The 18,046-nt window shown below is 45.7% G+C and overlaps 1 protein-coding gene and 1 long non-coding RNA gene across 3 annotated transcripts in view; one reads left to right on the top strand and one right to left on the bottom strand.

Annotated features, from left to right (window-relative positions):
* LOC134980407 (uncharacterized) overlaps positions 1 to 5,709 on the bottom strand; it is a 47,126-nt gene extending 41,417 nt beyond the window's left edge. The window contains exon 1 of the long non-coding RNA XR_010190390.1: positions 5,618 to 5,709. This is a non-coding gene — a long non-coding RNA (uncharacterized LOC134980407). The remainder of the gene's footprint in view (positions 1 to 5,617) is intronic.
* Positions 5,710 to 5,815: 106 nt separating this feature from the next.
* Positions 5,816 to 18,046, top strand: part of JAG2 (jagged canonical Notch ligand 2) — a 144,643-nt gene continuing 132,412 nt past the window's right edge. For both annotated transcript variants that reach the window (XM_063947209.1, XM_063947208.1), the window contains exons 1-2: positions 5,816 to 6,091; positions 6,932 to 7,258. In XM_063947209.1, the coding sequence (XP_063803279.1) occupies positions 5,975 to 6,091; positions 6,932 to 7,258 (444 nt within the window). In that variant the 5' untranslated portion in view covers positions 5,816 to 5,974. The remainder of the gene's footprint in view (positions 6,092 to 6,931; positions 7,259 to 18,046) is intronic.

Raw genomic sequence — 18,046 nt, 5'->3', positions numbered from 1 at the left:
GCAGCGTTGCGTTCGGGTCAAAACTGCACATGCGCCGGCGTGGCAGTGCGCCGGCGCATGCCAGATGGCCTAAGGCCGTCGGAGCGCTACAATCGCCTCTGCCTCATTGACAGGCAGAGTCGGTCGCTGGCCGTGGGGGGGGGGGGGCGGTACGGCGGCGTTCGGCCGCCGTTTTGTGGGCGAGGTCCGGCCAACGCAGGCGTGGTCAGACCGTGCGGGGGGCCGCTACGACCAGGGGCAGCGACAACCAACTGCCGGCCAGCAGCAGGAGCTGCGCTGGCCGGGACAAGCGTTGCCGCTGTGCGATGCTTTGTACTTGTGCAGGGGGGGCCGGACTGACATGTGGGGCGGACTAGTCTTGTGCTGGGCGTCCCCCCGCATGTCTGTGTCCCTGATCATAGATGTGCTAAATTTAGCACAGCTGCGATCAACTCGGAATGACCCCCATTGCCCTTTTAAATATCAGGCATAAACACGATCAGATACACAAGGTTTTGCAACCCAACGCTTAGTAAATAAACCCCTATGATGGTAACAGGCTTATTATAGTGTGTTTTTATAATTCTTTCTTTGTTTAACCATAGTATTTCTTTCACTACATTTAACGAAGGTTTAAAAACAAACAAGAAAAAAACATTTTTAGAATGTTAAAAAATGATTACAAATAATATTGTGCTTGCAAATTGCTCCTGATTTACTGTAGAATTGAATAAACGCTAGGGTGGTATGTGTCTCTCATCCCAGTGTTCTGCATTAATTAAGCAGAAGGGGGAGCTCAATGGATTAGAAATGCACTTTGTATTTGAGAAAAAAATATGCATCTCTTATGAAGGTGCCGTCAAAGAATTAACTATTTGTTGTCACATTACGTTTTCTGGGAAGAAAAAAAAAAAAAAAAAACTTGCCCCAATCTCAATTATTCAGATGTTATAACTTTTTTGAAAAAAATGCATTTTATTTTGACAAGTGACAGAGACAAGTTGGTACACATGTGAAGAGTGCAATTTTTGCAGCTGCTGCAGAATCTCTTTTGGGTTCTGTAAAATCACTTTATTTTGACATTTTGTTGGACAAAAAAAAAAAAGTTGGCCAGATGTAATAAACCTTAAAAAGTGATAAAGTGAGAGTGATAAACTACAAGCCAATCAAATCCTGTCATTTTTCAAACACAGCCTGTGACGTGGCAGTTAGGAGCTGATTGGCTGGTACTGTATCTCTCCATTTTATCACTTTTCAAGGCTTAGTACATCTCCCTCTATCCGTACACAGATCAGGATGGTTTGCGGCAGCTGTCATTTCACTGCAGCCACATTTTATTCTGACAAATGAGTTTACAACATCTCCTATATATTTGCTCAAGTCTGTGACTCTGTGCCCGTAACGCTGGGCGGAGTCACATCGGTGGGCGGAGTCACAGAGCCCGCCCACCACATGTGCAGCAAGTCTCTGCTCCTGCTGCCTGTCCATGTCACACCCCTTCCCCCCCCCCCCCCCAGCAAATCTGACTAACCAGCCACGGCACGCCGAACAACAACATCTGCTGCCCCCGGCATACACATTAGGAGGGACGGGTGGCGCAGGAGAAGGCTCTCATAGCCCTCCCTGCCCCGCGTACACAGATCCGCCGCCTCCTCCGCACACATCCCGCTGTCAGGAGCCGAGTGCTGCAGTGACGTCATCTCCTGCAGCACTCTCCTCCGGTCACACAGCCGGCACACACACTCTGCAGTCTCCGGGGGCTGCCAGCATCTACAGGCAAGCTGGAAACACCCCCGGAGCGAGAGAGAAAAGACCCGCGAGGCCACGCCCATTTTACTCTAGGCCACGCCCCATTTTCACCATGCGAGGGGGGGGGCCCTGGGGGAGGAAATGTCATAGTACAGACTGCTCTCCCACACCTGGTGACGCCTCTGGATACTGGACTATTTCACAGCCTGCAGCAGCCACCCACAGCCCCAACGGTGAGTCCCTCCGCCCATCCTAGCCACTGTATCTATGTCTGGTCACCACTTTACACAACTCCACCCCCTCCAGTACTTCCCCTCCTTTCTTCATCAGCTTCCTCACTGGGGACCCTCCCTACCGCCCCGCGTCTCTGTATCCCCTCCCTACCGCCCCGCGTCTCTCTATCCCCTCCCAACCGCCCCGCGTCTCTTTCCCCTCCCTACCGCCCCGCGTCTCTCTATCCCCTCCCAACCGCCCCGCGTCTCTTTCCCCTCCCTACCGCCCCGCGTCTCTCTATCCCCTCCCAACCGCCCCGCGTCTCTTTCCCCTCCCTACCGCCCGCGTCTCTCTATCCCCTCCCAACCGCCCCGCGTCTCTCTGTCCCCTCCCTACCGCCCGCGTCTCTCTGTCCCCTCCCTACCGCCCCGCGTCTCTGTCCCCTCCCTACCGCCCCACATCTCTGTATCCACTCCCTACCGCCCCGCGTCTCTCTGTCCCCTCCCTACCGCCCTGCGTCTCTCTGTCCCATCCCTACCGCCCCGTGTTTCTCTGTCCCCTCCCTATCGCCCCACGTCTTTGTATCCACTCCCTACCACCCTGCGTCTCTCTATCCCCTCCCTAACGCCCCGCGTCTCTCTTTCCCCTCCCTACCGCCCCGCGTCTCTCTTTCCCCTCCCTACCGCCCCGCGTCTCTCTTTCCCCTCCCTACCACCCCGCGTCACTGTATCCCCTCCCTAAGGCCCCATATCTCTGTATTCCCTCCCCCCTACACCTCTGTATCCCCACCTTACCGCCCCGCTTCTCTCTATCCCCTCCCTACCGCCCTGCGTTTCTCTATCCCCTCCCTACCACCCGCGTCTCTCTATCCCCTCCCTACCGCCCGCGTCTCTGTATCCCCTCCCTACCGCCCCGCGTCTCTGTATCTCCTCCCTACCGCCCCGCGTCTCTGTATCCCCTCCCTACCACACCGCGTCTCTGTATCCCCTCCCTATCGCCCCGCGTCTCTCTATACCCTCCCTACCACCCGCATCTCTGTATCCCCTCCCTACCGCCCCGCGTCTCTGTATCCCCTCCCTACCGCCCTGCGTCTCTGTCCCTTCCGTACCGCCCAGCGTCTCTGTATCCTCTCCCTACCACCCTGCGTCTCTGTATCCTCTCCCTACCCCTCTGCGTCCCATACACGGTCCATACCACCGGTTCCTTGATACCTCCCTGACAAACCCTCACCAGGAGGACAGGAGCCATAACCCCCTGCGGTGCCCCCCATAGTTACCGGTATATTGGTGATGCTCCGCTGTGCCGCCTCCTCCCTATCCCTCACTCGGCAAGCGCAGGGCGCAAGCCCAGCACCGAGCACATGACCGTGCTGTCCATGCCCATTGGCCCTGGGAGCAGCACCAGCCTGCGCACCCTCCTCCTACTGCACTTGAGGGGGGCACGCACATAGCGCATGCAGAAGGGACTGGTGCACCTGCGGCCGAATGGAGACATTGCGTGCGCAACATGTCCACGTTGCTACACCTGAAGGATGGTACGGTGTAGAGAGAGGACACAGCTGCCCCTGTTCCGCATTGTACCAGCACTCCCCTCTGTGTCTAATGACACCGTATACCTCTTCATGCGGGTATGTCTATATCACATACATCCTTATCCGTGTCCTATATATTGTTACACATACAATCATATAGTTATAGGTCCTGCACCCACCCCCCACCTGCATCCACCTCCCCCTCCACCCGCAGCATCTACATACTCCCTGCCTCATCCGCCCCCCCCCCCCCCCCGCACCCGCTACATTCTGTACATCGTGCCCTGCAGGCACCGTTAACGCCGTCGCGAGGGCCTACACCCCCTTCACCATCTCAAGCCCTTTCGTCGTGCAATATTTGACCACTGACAAACCTAGGAATGCAGGTAATACTCATACAAATATTGAACCCCAGCAAGGCGTGCAGGGGTTAAGGGGGCATAGCCCCTTTCGACGGTGTGAAGAGCGCCCGTAGGGCGCGATGAATCGCCTAGTACTACTATATCATACATGCCTATTCTCCCAGAATGACCATACATTTCTGGGAGTTCTGTACTGCTGAGAGAGTGAGCCAGCCAACGGGATTGACAGTGAATATCGTCATTGTAGCATCGCACACCAATGCAGATGAACACAAGTTGCGGCACCATGCAGTAATGACAGGGCCACAAATCGCTTTTCTACACCATGCCTCCGCACTTCCATATCGACCTCTCCAAATAAGTAAATCAATCAATTCCTGCTGCAAAATAGTTGCAAACAAATCACTTATACACATAAATGTTGGCCATTCCTCGCCCCCCCCCCCCCCCCCCCCAAAAAAAAATCTCCCGTTGTGAACATTAGTGTGCTCATAGCTTAGAAAGCTCTGTGCTTTTACACTGTGTTTCCCTGCACATAGTAGGCCACATACAGTAATTGCTAAATTCCGGATACCACTTTGCTCTGTTAATACGATTTACAGCAAGATTGGTGCCTGCACCTGGGGCACTGTCTCTCCCACTTGGAGATATCTGCAGCGGAACCGCGGCACAGCAAACACCCCATGGAATTCTACGGGTTTGCAATGTGCCCATATAAAGTAAACAGGGGCTGGCTGGCAACTTTCAGCCTGGGGGGGGCAGACTCAAGCAAGTGGCCCAGCTTTTCACAGGGAATGCAGTGAGAAAATGGACCTGGAACACTTAAATTGCACTGGCCCGGGGGCCAGATGGCACTCTGCCCCCCTGCCCAGCCAGCCCCTGAAAGTAAAGCGTGACTACAGATGACGTTGCCTACAGAATATATGGTGCTCTTTGTGCAAGAAGTCCCTGGAGAGGGATTATAAGGATCCCTCTCCGGTCCCCGTGGCTTTTGCATATGCTTGCGCATTAGGACTCCTGAGCCCTACATCTGTAGATCACTTCTTCACTGGGACATGGTATCGGAAGAGCTCTCCTGTACGGCAGGTACAGAATGGTGTTAAAAAAATGCAGGTATGCATGCAAATAGGGGATGGATGTATTGCAATCAAAATGCAATACGTGATACGGGCTGCTCTGATTCTGCTCACAGCTTATGCAGATAGCTAGGTATTAGATATATCCAGTGTCGTACTGGGGCATGTAGGGCCCACCGGGGAAATGTAGTGGTAGGGGCCCATGTTTAAGGGTGTGGCCAGTCTCTAGAGGGGGTGTGGCCTGCCACATTGGTTTACCTAACCATTTTGCAAGTGTTGTTCCCCTAGATAAATATATACAATAAATACTGTAGTGCATGCAAGATAATGTACTAGATTAGGAACAGCACAGTCTGGAACCTGATCCCTAGAGGAGAGGGTGGGCCCCCAGGCAGTAGGGCCCACCGGTGGTTTCCCCTGTACACCTGTGGGCCAGTCCAACCCTGGATATATCTAGGCGTGCAATAATAACCCTTTATTCTAGGACACCTATAGCATACACAGGTTCTGTGGCTGGCTAGTCAGGGCCTGCCTTTCACCTCGTTTCAATCAGCCACAGAACCTGTGTAAATCATAGATGTCCCAGATTACAGGGAAGGTATGACAAACTTACATATATCCAATAAATATTATATATATATATATATATATATACACACACACACATATACATATTTATGTTATATCTAAATAGAGAAACAGTATACCTATCTTATCTAGCTATGTACAGACTAGTCATGTGGGTAAATAGGAGTGTGTGTACGCATCCATAACAATTGCAGCTTGAGGTGCGCGCACACACACTGACACACACCACCTGCAAGCTACAGTCGGCCTCCGGGCCACGCCTCCCTCCCCCTCCCACCCGCTCACCGCCTCCTCATGAATATGAATGACGCAGGGCGGGCGGCGAATGGCTGACGCGCCTGTCAGTCAGGCAGCTCACATGCTGGTTAGCCTGGGCTGGGAGAGCTGAGAGAGTGATGTGAGAGTTAGCTGGGGAGCTTCCCTGACATCCATCCCATGTATCTGCGCTGCTGCTAGCCGCCTGATGCCTTCACTCCATGGCTCCCCGCCTGCCATTCCCCGCGGCAGCCCTGAGCTCGCTGCTGGCCACGCTGGATAGACCGGGCTGCCCGCTCACCGCGGTGCTCCTCATCCTCCTAACTTTCTGCGTCCAGGTAAGGCTGCCCTCTGCTCCCGGGCTAACGGTCTGTGCCCCGGTGCAGGGTGCCCCCCACCCACCTGAGCGCCACCCTGCCCTTCTCTGTGGCCACCCTGCACCCCCACAACTTACATTCTCCTAAGTGATTTGTAATATCATATATTATATTATATTATATTCTAATAATATATAGTGGTTGTGCATGTACAGAGATTTAGATGCATGCATAGTGAGATCTGTGGTTTACAGTCTGTGACTTGTCATCTGGTGATCCACAAACTGTATGTTGTGTGTGCATGCATGCGTGTGTGTGTATAAAATAAATATATATATATATATATATATATATATGTATGTGTATATATATATATATATATAACTGCTGCATTGACTGAAGTTTTTTTTACCTTTAAAAAATTGTTAAAAGCATGACCTGCATTCCTATTTAATTCATGTACAGTATGTGGTGTGTGCCTTACATCTGTATGTGTGTGTGTGTGTGTGTGTGTGTGTGTGTATATATATATATATATATATATATATATATATGTGCTTCTGCATAGACCAGAGTGTACAATTATCGAGGGACTGCAGAGCTGCTATTTTGTGCTCTGTATAATACACCCTCTTATGCTGTAAGTGATCCCTGTCATAGATCGATGTGGTGCATTTTGTATTACTGCTGCATTTCCCTCATGCAATCAATACATTTTAGTGACCGGCAGCAATTATTCTGCATTTGTCCTGCTGAATGGGGGTGGGGGGGGTGATGTAAAACATGCTCCCCCCCCACCCCCCCAGGGCAGCTCCCAGGGCACCGTAGTGATGTCTCCCCCGTTTGATGTGTTATATTTAGGCTTCCCAGTCCACGGGTTATTTCGAGCTGCAGCTGAACTCGCTGAAGAATGTCAACGGAGAATTGTTGAGCGGAGAATGCTGCGATGATGTGAAGAGCTCCCAGAACCAGGACTGCAGCAAGGATGAGTGTGACACCTATCTCCGAGTGTGCCTCAAGGAGTTTCGGGCCAAGATTGCCCCCACTGGGCCGTGCAGCTACGGCTCCGGACATACTTCGGTTCTTGGTGGAAATACTATTTATTTAAACAACAAACTAAACCAACTGGGTAAAAACACTCCTGGAGAGAACGGCAGGATTGTTATCCCTTTCCAGTTTGCCTGGCCGGTAGGTGACCCTTTTTTATTGACTAAATCCTAAATTACTTTTTGGTCTGATGTCCTATGGATGTGTGCTGGGTGCATACCCCAGTATGTCCTGTAGAGGGCAGTGTAGCAGTTGCCCCCGTGGTATTATGGTGACCTTCCTGCTTTTATTTGTGCATCTTCCTTTTTTTTATATTCTTTCTTTTTTTTATTTTTTTATAGTAAGTAGGGAATGTAACCGCTGACGATATGTGGATTGTATTTAAGACGCAAATGGCAATTGTCGGCGCTGAGAATATTCCGCAGCAGTTTCTCAGTTCCTCTGTACAAGCGTGGTTTCCAGGCAATGCTTCTTCATTCAGCTGAGCTTTTGGGACTTTGTGTTGCGATGAGAACTAGTCCTTTTTTATTTTTTTTGTTGTGTTCCCCTTCCTAATAAAAAGTTGTCAGCATTTTTTTTTTTTTTTTCCCTCTTTGTTTCAGTGTAGTGGATTTGAACTGGAAGGAAATGGTTGCATTCAGTTCACCTTAGTTTGCATGGATACCAAGCTACCTGGGTGTCTTGTTGTAACACCGGTTTGCAGATTAAGCTTTGCACAGGGTGCAGCATTGAGTATACATGCCGAGTTGTTAGCCAAGGTTACTAGCAGAGGATTGGACTAAGGAATATATATATTTTTTGAATGCTTTCTCTCTAGATACATGTATTTGGTTGTCTTGAGAATTGTACAGCGTTATGACTATAGGGTGTAATTGTATATCTCTATAATATGCACTGATACCTCAGCGAGTATTGGTGTACCATTGTTTTGGGACCCCAAAAGAGGGGTTCACAAATGTTCTAGCAGTATCTGATTGGCGTACACCACTTAGGGGCCACCATAGTCTAACATAAATGAGCTAATTAAGAAAAGACATTGCATTATATTTCCTTCTGCTTTGTGCACGTGCTACCGCTGACTTGACTAAGCAGTTGTTCCATGTTCTTTATCATTCTACAATAAGATTATTAAAAGCTGCAAATGCAGAGACTAGCTGGCCGTTTTAATGGCTGGAACGTGTTTGTTGGTGAATCCTATGGTGAGGCTGACTGTATGTGCTTACCTGGGGAATCTGGTATTCCAGACAGACATAACGCAGCCTGGAGAGAGGCCGGCTCTGTGCTGGAGACTCCCCCGGGGAACGCTTTGTCACCATAGGGGTGTGCTGCGCAGTTGGCTTTCAGCCAGCGAGGCTTTGATAAGGGTGGGGGATGGGAGGATTAACACATTACATGTATGCTTAAACACCCCTAGCAGCTTAATGTTCAGTCCTGTGTCTCTGCTCAGCAGATCATCTCTCAGGGCTGTGCTATGTACAGTATGAGTGAAATCTGCATTTTGACTCCCTATTATTTCTGTTTTATTTAATTTTCTTGCCAACAAATTGCAAAAATGGGTCTATTTGGGTGTAGGAGACTTGACTTTGATAACTGTTACTGGGTGTGTGTTTTTTATTTTATCATTCGTTCACTGTCGCAGACACATTAATTACTTTGCAAAAAGTTCTGTGTGAATATACCCGGAGTTAGAATGTAATTTGTGTATTTGATTTTGGCGGTTAAGATAAGGGTGTGGTGGTTATTTTTTTTTTTTTTTGCGTTGCAATAATGTTTACGGCTCAATATCTGGGGTGACAAAAAATGATGTTACTCCCTTTTTGTTTGGAGTAGAAGTATTTAATGCTATTCCGTGTGGTCATCAGACCCCATTACCGTAAGCAGAAATGTCCAGTCTCCTGTTCTCCTCTAACTGTGAGAAACCCAATCCAAGTGTGAGTCTGATGCACGTCCGTAGCACTGACTCTGTGGGAGATTAAAGTGTATTAAACACACGGGTTTCACCAGTGGCTCATATAACTGGCTTTCCACCCCTCCTCCCCCTCAATTCCTCGCATGCCCCCTACACACACACAGGCACCCCCCCCCCCCCCTTCCTCTTTGACGGAGACAGGTGTACTCCAGCAGCAACAGATCTGCTGAAGACCTACTGTATACCTCCATTAGCAAAATCCACAGTTGTAATTGTGTTTCTGAAATAATGTCTTTGTGTAATCTGTGCTCCACTTACACTGTGAGCTATGGATTCTGAATCTTACATGCCATTTTAGAGCATAAAATGTTGAAGTATGTTGGCGTCACCTCACAGTCCGTGTGCTCTAATTTATCATGCTTTCAAATGTGTCATTCAGCGTTTGTATAGCTGCAGGCCAGGCACGTTGTCGGGGAATCTTGTGCAGCTTTCTTTTATAGTTTTTCATTAAACAGTTTGAATATGTGGATTGGGGGGATAGAATATGTAATACAATAAGTCGGACTATTTTAAGAGCAGTCCTGCTGTAACAGGTTTACACAAACGTGTTTTTTTAAAGAATTCAAATAACACATTCAAAGTCCTATTTTTCCATAGGGGAGGTCTGGTTCTCTATAGAATGTGTGCCAATTATTTTATTTTTGAGAATAATATAAAATTTCATTTAACCAATCGCGTGTCTGTGTAACAAACAAAGCATTTTAATTGGTTACTTAAAGCACATCGTGTCTTTAAAACTTTACCTATGTGTGATTTCTTAAGCCCCTACTTACAATACTGCCAAATTACTAATTGTAAGTGCTCATTGCCTTTTAGAATTCTGCCATAATAGATGGATAACCTGTGGCTCTCCAGCTGCTCTGCAGGACTAGAAGTCCCAGCATTCCCTGACCCGACTTTAGCTTGCATTATACAACGATAGAGCCACAGGTGTCCGCCCTTGGGTAAGACGGCGTTCTATAGTTGCTATATATTTTTTTTGGGGTGATTGAGCGAATTCTCACAGAAGTCATGTAATCTCTCTTAACGGCTCATTCGCCCAATGAGCTTTTCAGCTAACTGAGGGGGACATGTACTAAGCAGTGGTAAAAGTGGTTGCCATGGGCAACTTCAATCGGCTGCTCTGTACACTTTTTATAGTATGCAGATTTATAAATGATACGTCAATGCTGATTGGCTGCTATGGGCAACGTCCCCACTGGTTCTCTTCTCCACTTTTATCACTGCTTAGTAAATCTCCCACTTAATCTTGAAAGTGCATGATCCCTTTATGGCCTTAGGTGGGCTTGTTTTCAGCAATGTGTAATATTTTTGAGTTTGTATCTTGACGCACTATTTGGCATAGATGGAAAAATTGATCACGTATCAAAGAAGATACGGCTCCAGCTGTAGCGTCAGTCATTGTTCAGTCTTGCGGTAAATTAATGGCAGATCATTCTGTTCCTTGGCCATTTATAGTATGGGTGATGTAGTATTCTCTCTGGAGTGGTCTGCGCTTTACCCACATAATATACCTGTTCCACTGTTTCTTCTGAGGATGGGAAATGTGACCGACTTGTTATTGAGGGTTAACTGAACATATTCACAAATTTGTTCCTAAATAAGTAGACTAAACACTAAAATGAATACCACTCATGACTGTATATACAATGATAGGTTGCGGTCACATGACTGGTGTGTCCTTATATACAGGCAGCAGTTGCATCCAGTGTGTGTGTGTGTGTGTGTGTGTGTGTGTGTGTGTATCCCTACATAAGTCTATTTGTCTACTGTCAGTCACTTGACACATACTATGCTTCACCCAGTTAGTAACTTGTATTTTAGAATGTCTCGTGGTTTCTGTTCTCCATCGAAGAGTACATTAGGTCGCTGATCAGTGAGGGCGACGCTGTCTCTTTAATGACTTCCAAAATCTTCTGTTCTGCAGCTGAGAAACAGGATTTCAAGGCTAAGTGTCACCCTGTCATACTTGATTCGGAGCTTAAAGACTAGTTCGCTGTTCCTTAGCAACAGGCTATAAGTAACCAATGATATATGCCCTGCGGACAGACGCTTCAGAAGCTAAACACCTGTTCAGGTTTCACCTGGGATAAGATTTGTAAGAGTTCTATAAACAAACTTCAATGATCGCCCTCCCCTCCCCCTTTAGTAAATGATAATACAAAATCAATATTATTTTGTTGGCTCTCTCCTTTGGGACATTCTCTCCTCTGGGAAAGCTGAATCTGTTAAATTTCTTTCTTTTTTTAACACCCCCCCCCCCCCCCCCCCTCTTCTTTGTATTAAGTCACCATCTGTGAACCACTGTTGTGGTTTGTAATTCATTTAAATAGCGTTTTGTGTTTGCTGTTTAAAAATAGCTTGCAGAGGTGGTTGTTTGTTTTTTTGTTTGTTTTTTTATTATGTATTTAATATCTAGCTGTGATCAAAATAACTATAGCTTTATAGATTTGTACTATTTTTTAATTATTTTTACTTTTCTAACCTTTTCAGTTTTGTTCCATCCGGCAGGTAGATTATATCCCCCGATACCTGATTTAACAACAATATTTTTGCTTAAAACATTGCACGCATTCATATGCAATGTTCCAGCTCTAGCTGAGGAAAAGGTAGGCCGTTGCTGCCAGTCTATGGCGGTCACTGCAGTATCAATTGTCAGGGTGGCTGTAAAGGTTGCTTGTTGCCCCCCCCCCCCTTCCACCCCTCCGGTGATAAAGAACCAGCTCCTAACTGTCATTTTTCAAACATAGCTTGTGACATGACCATTAGGAGCTGATTGGTTGGTGCTTTATCACCATACTATTTAACACTCTCCAAGGCTTGATAAATGGGGGGGGGGGGGGGGGGGGGGGGGTGTAAAATTTTTAAGTAGTTTGGACAAAAATTGGGTTGACTGGTTGCTAACCAGAGTAAATGCCAATGTTGAAAACCACATTGCTCTTATTTACTCATGTTGCCTACACAAGTACTCTAGGGGATAACTAGAGGGTCCAGCGTAAGGCACCTGACAATTGGTATCGTGTGCTGAGCAAAATTGCACGGGTCATACAGTGTCGCTGGTATTCTTCTAGTATTCTAACATGTCAAAAACTGAAATAAGTATGACCCGCTTATTTCCCACTCTGCATGGGCATGTGGACTCGCCAGGTAATTTTACTGAATAATACGCATGGGGATTTGAATTAGATTGCGTTTTCATGAAGATTTGTCCAGCTCCCACAATGGCTGTCTCTGTTTTGCATAACGTCATGTAACCAGAGCGCAATTTTGTAGTGAGCGCTTCCAAAGTGTACCTGCTAGTTACATACAAAGCAGACAGCCATTTTGTCAACTGAGAAAATATTCACTTTCAATTGTTTTGTGCGTCTATTTTTCTGGTATAAACAGGACTGTTTACACGCACAAACTATTGTTAGGATTCAATTGTTTTTAGAGGCCCATGCATATTTTGCATGTGGTGCCCAAACAAACAGGGTTTAGCTGTGTGAAATGGCTAAACCTGTCTAAAGACCTGCTTTAGGTGCCCAAACTCCTGATGGGATGCCCAAAGTGCAGGGGTTGCACACTTTCTTTTATTTTATTTATTTTTTCCTTCCTCTGACCTCAGGAGGCTGCAAAAAGAAATGTCACCCCTACGGCTACCGGGCGTCTAAACTAAGCAATAATTGAATTGCTCCATTTTGCACCCCCTAGTGGCAGTGTTGATTGGGTCTTTGGCAGGAAATATCTGATACTATGGCTGTAAATGAAAAGAGACTGCTGATTGGAGAAGGAGTGCTTTTATCGCTCATCCATTCAGGTGCTGGCTGTCATAGCTACAGAGAACTTAGCCAATCACCATCTGCGCTGCCATGTGAAAGTTTGGTAACCCTGCTAAATGCAGCGACGTTCCTGTTCAGAAATCCCAACCACAGTACTGTAATTGGGGACAGTAAGGATGTTTGGTATAGTGGAATATTTTCAAGAATGGATATTGGATACATTAACCCTTTGAATACAGTATGTGTCTTCTGTAGCTTGGATATTTCATGGAAACATGACCACATTCACATCGCAAGTATGTGGGAGGGAATCACCAGTTTGTTTGTTTTTTTTTAAAGCAAAGATGGCTTTTAATTGCATCAACTACTAGGATTCAGTTGGTGAACCATAAAGTGTTCTGTCTTACTTCGTTGCCTTAATGATGGCCCCCTCATTCTTTAAACTTAAAACAGATTTATACACTTTAAAAAAATTATTTATTTTTTTGGTCTGTGCCTATTTTCAGTAGCTGCAATTTTATTGGAGAGCGGTTCTGTATCGCGGCCCTGATTCAAGTTTGTAAGTAAAAGCGAAAAAAGCTGGTAACTTTGTCTGGAACATACCATGTTGCAATGCAAGGGGAGCAAATACATTTATTTTTTTTCTGTGCAGGGTAAATACTGGCTGCTTTTGCATGTAGCCATAAATTCGCTTTATTTTTACACTGCAGTTTAGGTTTCAGTTTGAACACAACCCACCCAAATTGAAATCTCTCTGCACATGTTACAGCTGCCCCACCTGCAGTGTAGCACGGTTTTGTCCAGTTGGTTGCTTTTTGCTTTACTACCAAACATGAATTCAGCCTTGTGTCTCAGGATGAACAAAACTTGTGGAAGTTATTTTAATTTCTTTATCTGTTTTTTTTTTGTTTGCTTTTTAAAACCTAGTAAAAACAGACAGGGTGCTTAATTCAAACAAAAATAAGCAATATATTCTGTAATGTACTAGGACAGGGTTTCCCACACTCAGTCCTCATGGCGCACTCAGTCCATGTCAGGGACATCCAATTTTTTTTTTTTTTTACTAGGAGTGCTGTATAAAAAAATTACTTTGAATGGAGAGTAGATTATTATTATTATTATTATTATTATTATTATTATTATGCCTCCCTACAATTAGGACATCCATGCATGAGCACAGGTGCCTTACTTATTACCTCAGTGAGTTTGCTTTACCCACCTGTGCTGAAGCAGGGGTAACCCTAAGTAAGGTCTGGACTGGGGACCTGATTCTGATTTGTACGCACATGCCTACGCAGCTGCGTATTTCCGGCTTACAGAAAAGACTAGATGCTCACTGGAGCCAAGGCAGAGTCCTCGACACATACGCAGGATCTGCGCAGAAACTAGAAGCATCGGCTCCCGAGTGAATCTATGGTCATGCTGAATTGCCGCAGCAGTAGCTAAGCTGGTGCCATGTTTCTCCTAAGTACATGACCGCAGCTGAAACGCGCCTCGAAAAACTGCCATGACACGCCGCCATTTTTACTGCCACTTCCCTGTTATCTCCCCCACGGTCTCTTCCTGTCAATCTCTCTGCGAATAAATCCTCAGCATTGCAGTAGAACCTTGGTCCTAAGAAACACTGTTCTAGGTTAGTACGTACAAGCCAGTAAGTTTCCAGCTGTAGACGGCAGCTGCACATTAAGGAAGCCTTTCTATTACATCCATATTTACCACTTTTATCTGAAATCGCATTTCTTCCCAGTGATTATCATGGCCTTATTATATGGATTAGTGGCTACCTTTTACTAGCTGCTAGTACTGTGGCACAAACCTACTTCTAGGGGCTAGTACACACTGTCGGCCTTGTGTAGCTGATCACTGTTTACAAACGTAGTTGATGCTATCTTAAGTGTGTATTTATCATATCCGAAGATCCAGGAGTTGTGCAGGGTGTCTGCCTCATGACTGAGCCAGGTAAACGGGTGCTTGGTGCAAACCTTGATTTTCATTTTATTTATTTATTATTATTATTATTTATTTATATATGTGTGTGTGTGTATATATATATATATATATATATATATATATATATATATATATATATATATATATATATATATATATATATATATATTTTTTTTTTTCAATTTAATATTGGATTTTGTCTTTGTTTAAAATTAAATCTATGGGGTCAATTCTATTCGGCAACTAAAGAATAGCGCCGGGAATTAGCTCCCGACGCTATTCAATTCAGCTAAAGTTAAGTCGGCGATGTCCCGTTCTCGCCGACTTAACAGGTAGTTTTGTCGGGAGAACGGGCATTCTCCGACTTAACTACCCGGCGCGAGGCTGATTCCCGACAGAATCAGCCTCGCGCCGGCCGCGAGGCAGCACTTTTGTCGGGTTTATTCTCTCATCCCCCGGGGATAAGAGAAGAATTCCCGACAATTGCGGGCAACTAGTAGCAGAATTGAATAGCGTCGGGAGCTAATTCCCGGCGCTATTCTTTAGTTGCCGAATAGAATTGACCCCATTATTCCTTATCCTTTCTGTGATTGGTACTACCCAAATTATGGCAAAATGGAATAGGCAGATGTTTTGCATAGGACGTAAACCTATGTGAGAAACTTTCAATAGAAAAATATTTCGTCATACAATAGTAGAGGGGTTTTTAAAGTGTATGTCTTGTTGCAAGACATGCAGTGAGCAGTGATAAATGTGGAGGAGTTGCCCATGGCAACCAATCAGCTGCTATGTATAACTATAGAATGTGCTTGATAAACGTTACTTCAAAGCTGATTAGTCGCCATGGACCACTTCTCTACTGGCTCACTTCTCCACTCTTATCAGTGCGTCATACATTTACCCCAATATTACTAATTACAAGCAGACATGGGGGCTTAGAGTCCTATAGTTCCACATACTATACGGCGGTGTCGCTGGTGCCTTGTTTTAGCGGGATCCGGTCTCTAGGTCGACACTGTCTAGGTCGACCACCATTGGTTGACAGGGTCTCTAGGTCGACAGGTCAAAAGGTCAACATGAGTTTTTCACAATTTTTTTTTTCCATTTCTTTTTTTGAACCTTTTCATACTTAACGATCCACGTGAACTACAATTGGAACGCAACAAAGCGAGCCATGCGAGGGGACACGGTGCACTAATTGGGGTTCCTGGTCACTCTACGAAGAAAACGACACCAAAAAAACATAAAAAACATGTCCTATAGACCCTGTCGACCAATAGTGGTCGACCTAGACACTGTCAACCTAGTTATTGTCGACCAATAGTGGTCGACCAATAGTGGTCGACCTAGTTACTGTCGACAATACACTGTCGACCTAGTTACTGTCGACCAATAGTGGTCGACCTAGACACTGTCGACCAATAGTGGTCGACCTAGTTACTGTCGACCAATACACTGTCGACCTAGTTACCATCTACCTTCCATACCACACCCGTTTTAGCTGCGCTGCTTTGTCACGGAGAGTGGGTTACTCGTCAGAATGGCCTTATTGGCTGTAGTTATGTTAAAATCTTTCTTGGTGGTCCATGGACTGATGTAGTATTTTACTTGATAACGTCTATATTGTGCTCGCTTGTCTTGTTAGTCCGCTCTCTTTGTAGTAGACTCATAAATACAATGGCATCATCCATTAGAAGGGGCAATCCGCTGTGTGCGTGTGTGTGTGTGTGTGTGTGTGTGTGTGTGGAGCCCATCCACACCTGTTACAGCAACCTGTACTTAGTTATGGAATGACCAACATGTCACCTCCTCTCTCTACTTACTCCATGTAAAGTTCAGAGAGTAATGTCAGCCCACTCGCAATCCATAGAACGATTAGTGTATGATGATTTTATTTTAAGGTTTAAGCATACGGTCCTGTAACCATCTCCATAATAGAAGACAAATATTATGTAATTCTTAAAGATTTCATCTATGGTCGTAAAAGTCTTGAACAATTTGTTTAAAAATATCCAGAATATTGTATGTGTTGGATTTAGGTTCCCCCTTAACTAGATTATATTTTTGCTGTCTGTTTGCTGATAGTAGGTTCAGGATAAACCTAATTTAGGAGATGCCATCGACTGATTGTGTATTGTTGTGCATGAGCTCTGTGGTTTAGCAAGCTTCATTTTTTTTGTGATTTATGTGGTACTGTACATCTGTTACAGATGGGCAGAGACCAGTCTATGGGGTATATTCAATTGTAGCCGGAAACTGTCGTCTCGTCGGAAAGACAGCAGTTTCCGACTTTTTTTAGGTCTGAACCTGTTCCGACCTATTCAATGCTCCTGCTTTTTTTACGACACGTTCGGAATTCCAACTTGTCGGAAAACACGTGGATCGGTGGATTAGCCGCAGATCCACGTCCTTTTATCTGATTCCACAGCCAAATCCGACAGGTTTTGGCCCAGTTTCCAACAATGTCAATCCGACTTTAATAAGTCTGGTTGGCATTGTCGTGAACGGCCAAATCCGACAGTATTCAATGAATACTGCTCATTTAAAAACTCATCTTGTTGTGTGTTTTTTATTTTTTTAAACTTAAAAACAAAAACAAACAAACTGAAACCTGGCTGGTATGAGTGTGGGGCACATTCTAAGTGCCAAAGTCCTTTCCAACAGTGGTCACTTCTAGCTGTACACTTGCTCTTGGACTGGATGGTTGAGGCAGTCTGCGAGCGATGTCTCCGTCATGTCGCTGGCGCATAAGGCAGAGGCATGATCGTGTATATTTGATCAGGGCAAAAAATTGTTGCCTGCACAAGGTACTGGCAGTAGTTACTTCATGGTCCACATGTGTACTGCAGCCATATTGGGCAACTGGTCACTTATTAGGCAGGTAGAACAAACTGGTCCAGAAGGGCGGTGTGTCCTGCCACTCTGTGACCACACACACCACCACCACCACTGTAAGGGGAGATTATTTACGGACTACAGACCATTTTATTATCCAGGTTTTGATTAGTGTAGACTCTCACTGTGGTTCGACGAACCCCCCCCCCCCCTTGATTTTACAAGTTTTGCTTAAAAAATAAAAAATGCACTTTGAAGCTCCTGCCTTTATGGGCATCTAAACATTAAACCTATCGGTACAAATACTCAGCCTGATTCTGAGTTGCGCACGGTAGTGGCAAGAAACCAGATTTACTAATTTATGCTATTGAGAGATTCCGTTCAACAAATGAGGAGGTCGTATGTGTGCCAGTG

This window comes from Pseudophryne corroboree, chromosome 12 (genome assembly GCF_028390025.1).
Source record: "Pseudophryne corroboree isolate aPseCor3 chromosome 12, aPseCor3.hap2, whole genome shotgun sequence".
NCBI classification, from domain to species: Eukaryota; Metazoa; Chordata; class Amphibia; order Anura; family Myobatrachidae; genus Pseudophryne; species Pseudophryne corroboree.
The sequence above is the reverse complement of the archived record's forward strand: the minus strand, read 5'-3'. Positions and strand labels throughout refer to the sequence as shown.